The sequence below is a fragment of the Camelina sativa genome, chromosome 3, assembly GCF_000633955.1.
Source record: "Camelina sativa cultivar DH55 chromosome 3, Cs, whole genome shotgun sequence".
NCBI lineage: Eukaryota > Viridiplantae > Streptophyta > Magnoliopsida > Brassicales > Brassicaceae > Camelina > Camelina sativa.
The window spans coordinates 25,944,817-25,949,697 of NC_025687.1; the positions used below are offsets into that span (position 1 = coordinate 25,944,817).

General features: G+C 31.9%; 1 protein-coding gene across 1 annotated transcript; it reads right to left on the reverse strand.

Moving 5' to 3' along the window:
- Nucleotides 29-2,150, reverse strand: LOC104778132 (jacalin-related lectin 12-like). The gene is made up of 4 exons (XM_010502502.1): nucleotides 1,554-2,150; nucleotides 1,007-1,444; nucleotides 463-894; nucleotides 29-364 (listed from the first exon to the last, which is right to left on the reverse strand). Exons 1-4 carry the CDS (start codon nucleotides 1,755-1,757, stop codon nucleotides 35-37), a joined length of 1,404 nt encoding a protein of 467 aa, XP_010500804.1. The 5' UTR covers nucleotides 1,758-2,150; the 3' UTR covers nucleotides 29-34.

Below are 4,881 nucleotides of genomic sequence, written 5' to 3' on the forward strand. Positions count from 1 at the left end.
AAAAAAAAAAAAACAAGATAAAGCATGAAGAAGATCAAACACCATGGGAACCACAATCATCTTGAGGAACTCCTCCATCACCAGCTTGTGTATCTAGTTTCTTCACTCCAGGAAGAGGAGTCATCGGAAAAGAATATGCTCCGAGAGCATAAAGATGATCTGTCGTAGACAGTCCATGGAACCCAACAAGAGCACAACCTTTGCTCTCGAGCAAGAAACTGCTGTTAGAGGCATTTCCCATTCTTAAAGAGGTTCTATTTCTTGATGTTTTAAAAGTCAATGACGTTATCTTCGTGTAGCCATAGGGATTTATATAAGTCCCCTCCACAGCCGTGAGATACTCATTTGGATAATCCAATACAAACTGCAACAAAATGAGTTTTGTACGTATAAGCTGTGAACACACATATAGATAGATAAATATATTGTTCAATCAATATTTATAGCTTTAGGAATTATGACCTCTTTTTTTGAAACATCGTCCATGAAAATCTTCATCCCGTGCACACGGGTTTCCTCTTTTCCGCCATTAATGTATTCGAACTCGATACACCTAATCAAATCATTAAAATAAACGCACACCTTTTTCACACCCTGGAAAGTACCATCATCCCATATGTTACCCCCACAACCTTTGTATTCTAATTTAGTTAGAGGAAGATTTGTGATATAAGCTCCAAGAGAGTTTAGGTTATCCTGAGCAAATCCATGAAACCCAATGATCTCATGGCCGGTGCATTCAAGTGTGAACTTTGTACCCTTTTCAACGTCTCCCATTACTTCTGAAGTCTTTATGTTGGTTTTGAATTGAAGTGCTTTAATCACACCAGAAACTTCGTCGTAGTAACCGTCAATAGATAGCAGATATTCCTTGTCGATATGGTTTATCTCAAACTACAACAGAAATGGAATAAATAATTAACATTAATATATAGAAAACCAAGACGCGTTAGCTTGTTACCTGGTTCATAAAATTTAATATTTAAATATTCTTCTTCACACGTACCGGTTCTAGCTTGTTACCTGGACCCGTCTCAGAACCATGGATTTGCTCTTTTCCCGGATGTCCATCCTTGTCGACATAATTTAATTTGATGTATTGTATGCCTTTAGTATTAATACGTACTTGAATCTTTGTTACACTGTCATTGTCAGCTCCATCATCCCACTCTTTCCCTCCCTTGCCCCCTTGCGCTTCCATTCTTGTAGGAGTTATCGAAGTGAAATATGCATCAAGATCCTTAAGTGCATTGTCAGCAGATCCCTGAAACCCAATAATTTTCTTTCGATGGCTTGCCAGTTTAAATTTATCTCCGGTAGTATATCCCATCATATCAGAGACCCTGAAGTTGGTTTTGAATTGAATTGCATTAATGCACCGACCGGGGTTGCAGTAACCCTCAACGGATTCAAGATATTCATTTTTAAGATTGTTAATCTCAAACTGTGTAACAGTTGGTGAAAACAAAAAAAATATCAATATTAATAATCCTCCTGAATACAAAATTTAATAAAGGGAAGGGTTATTCAATAGCATATTTTCCAAGTCGTACCATCAGCATGTAACCTCCATTCGAGTCTCCATGGAATGATCCATTTTTCGGTTGCCCAGACTTTACATAGTCAATCTTGATGAACTGTATGTAGTATTTACCACCTACCACATATATCTTTGTCACATCATCGTGGTCGCATCCATCATCCCACTTAGTCCCTTCCCTTTGGGTCATTCCAAACGCATTTGAATCTCCAGACATGGTGTTGTACTGCGTTGCTTACCTGAAAATTTGCATCAATACCCACTTGTTTTTCATTTTGGGAAATTAAAAAGGAAAATAAAACCATTTCAAGACAGGGAACATACAGATCTAGAGTGAAGGAAGAAGACCATTTGCAGAAATACATATAAAGAAGATCTAGCTTGTAAATGACGTACGTCCCTCTTAAAATGGTAAGATGAATAAATATATATATAAGATAATGTATATAATTAACTGGAGTGAAACATTGTCTAGATTGTTTAAAACAATTATCATTATGTTTATAAAAATCTATCTAAGAACTTAAGGCTTAAACATTGACTTAAAAAAGAAACAAATATGCATAAGGAGAGGGAGAGGGAGCTGATCTCTGATGATGGAGTAGTGAAAGTCGAAGAATAGATAGTACTGCGGTGATCTTTAAGCCCATGGATGAAAGCTATTTATATACAAATTTTGGGTCTTTTATATATATATAAATACTTTTCATCCATCGGCTTTGAGTCTTTTATAATTGTAAAATACAACTGGGTCTTTTATTGGGAGCAAATTGTTAAATGAGTCCTCTGCAACATTGAATTTTGAAACTCTAATTTGGACTATGTCAACCATAGTTTTATTTGATATAAATGATTTAGACTTCAAAAGAAAAGAAAAGGTTTCTGACTTGATCAAGATAGTTTCCAATGCCTTCTATAACCTTTTTAGAAAATTCCATCCACTATACTGCATAGTCATCTTAAAACATTGAGTTTGTTTTGAAATCTTAAATAAAATCTTATATAAAAGACGAAATGAAGTCTTTCCCACGATTACTGTTTTGCGAGATTGTAAGTTTGATCCACCGTTTAGAAACCTTCACATTGTGCTTACATAATGGAACTATATACTTGCAAAGTATCTTTATTTTAGCTAATTTTCTTCTAATTTGTCAACGCTTGCATTTTCGTCCTTGGACTTGGTAGAAGGATAAAATTTACAAATTATTAATAACTCATATTCTTGCCTTCTTGGACTTGTTAAAAGGATACAATCAAGTTAATCCGTTACATTTAATATTCACGAAGTTAACTATGATTTTAGCATATGTCAAATAAACGATTATATTTTGACATCTATTAATTATTTAAGGTTTACGTATTACTTGGTCACTAAGTAAATAAAGTCTAGGCTTCGGATTGTAACTAATAAAGAGAGAATAAAAAACAAGACATTAATTTCGTCTTGATTCACCAAAATTTACATCATTTAGAAGTAATATGTACATATAGATCCAAAATATATTTGATTCTTTCTTTTTAATGTTGAACTAGAGAAGAAAAGTATGTGATATATTGTGTTTTTGATAGTTTTAAGGCATTTTTCACCTTTCTCTCCATTCATTTCATTTGCACTTGCATTCGTTCTTGTTAGGTTTAATGGAACTGGAAAAATGTATTAATTGTGAGTTAAATGAAGCAAATGAATGATAGTGATATCAATAGAAAGTTGAAGAATTGGACTGAAGATCTATGATCCGAGAGGGGAAGTTGCATAAGCTTTGTGACCTAAGAACACACATTAGGTTTAATTTCTTGATTAGAACCATAAAGTTTGATTGCTTTAAATTAGTGACCTTGGATTATTAGTTAAGAATCATTTGAATTAGTCCTGAGCATATAATCTGAAACCGAACAAACTGATCTGAACAGATCCGAATAAACCGAATACACAGTTAATTTATATATATTTAGATTTATAAGTTAATATTATTTTCGGGCCTTGTTAGAAGCGCATTAACTATTAATGGATCTTTTATAAAAATTTAAACTTAAATCACCAAAAGGAGGATTCAAATCTGAGACCTTGAGGTTAGGGACACACGCTCTAGCCATATGAGCTATTCCAAATTTTTTGATTTTACTCTCCATATTATATATATAAGGGATTCGGTTTAAGTTCGAAATTTTTAAAAAAATTAAAAACTGATCTAAATCCGAACGAATCCGAACCGATCCTATCCAAAAAAACAGTCGGATTCTAATAGATTCTATATATATCCCAACTCAAAAAATCCAAAATTCGAAAAATCTGATCCAATCCGAACCAAAAATCCGAACGCTCAGGACTAATCTAAATCAAATCTCTAATTTTGTTTATCAGCCTTGATAGTGTAGTTATAAATTTTAGTTATTCCGCTTGTGGGAATATGATGTTTTATGTGACGACTAGGCTCAGAAACAACATGAATCGAAAATATACTGTTTTGACAACAACAACAACAAAAATAATTTTTGTTATTTCCCAAAACCACTCGATTAACCTATCTCACAAACTCTCTATTCTATTACACACGCAATAAAAGATGGGTATTTCTCATATTACAAATAGTGAACGTATTATAATTTCTATTAAATTTTGAAGACATACTAAATCACAAACACACCCAAAAAATATAAAAGTTTATGTGAGTTTGAAAATTGTTTTCCATACCACTTTTCAAAAATGCAATTTAAAAAAAAATTATCAAATATACTCAAATAAGTATAAGTTTAAAACATTATAAAAGGACACACAAACTACTTATATATATATATGTATATAAAATCTTATAAATACCGTATAAATATTTTATAAAAGCTTTATAAATGTTTTGTAAGACCATAAAAAAAAACTTTTAAACCCTTATAAAATCTAACAAACACTTGAAACGAGTCTAGAGTAGTAGATATCATCAAGAAATATCTTATAAACATTACAAAATTTTATAAACTTTTCAAATTTAATAAGAGATATTTTTGAAAGTTAGACAGATAAAAAATATATTTAAAAAAAAAATCATACTAACAGAGGTATGTCTCAAAAATTCTTTAAAAAATTGAACCAAATAAAGGATTCAAAAAAATGAGGCATATTAGTTTATCTATAGCTTTGTAGTCTTAACCGGTCCTGTCCTACCAAACTCTTTGTGTTACTTAGGAAATATAATCTCACAATTGTTATTATGGAAAGAAACATGAGTTTTTACTATTTCTTAGAAAAGAATGTCTATCAAAATGAGATTGGGAAAGACAAATCAAAACAAACATAAGAGAGATATACATAGTAGAGTGCAAGATATATGTGAGAACAAAGAACGTGA

Bases quoted from the DNA above. Each gene is read 5' to 3' on its own strand.
- LOC104778132 (XM_010502502.1), bottom strand. From the start codon at position 1,757: ATGTCTGGAGATTCAAATGCGTTTGGAATGACCCAAAGGGAAGGGACT. The intron at 1,445-1,553 runs GTACGACTTGGA...ACTGTTACACAG, and splicing joins ATGGAGGTTACATGCTGATG to TTTGAGATTAACAATCTTAA. The intron at 365-462 runs GTCATAATTCCT...ATTTTGTTGCAG, and splicing joins ACGATGTTTCAAAAAAAGAG to TTTGTATTGGATTATCCAAA.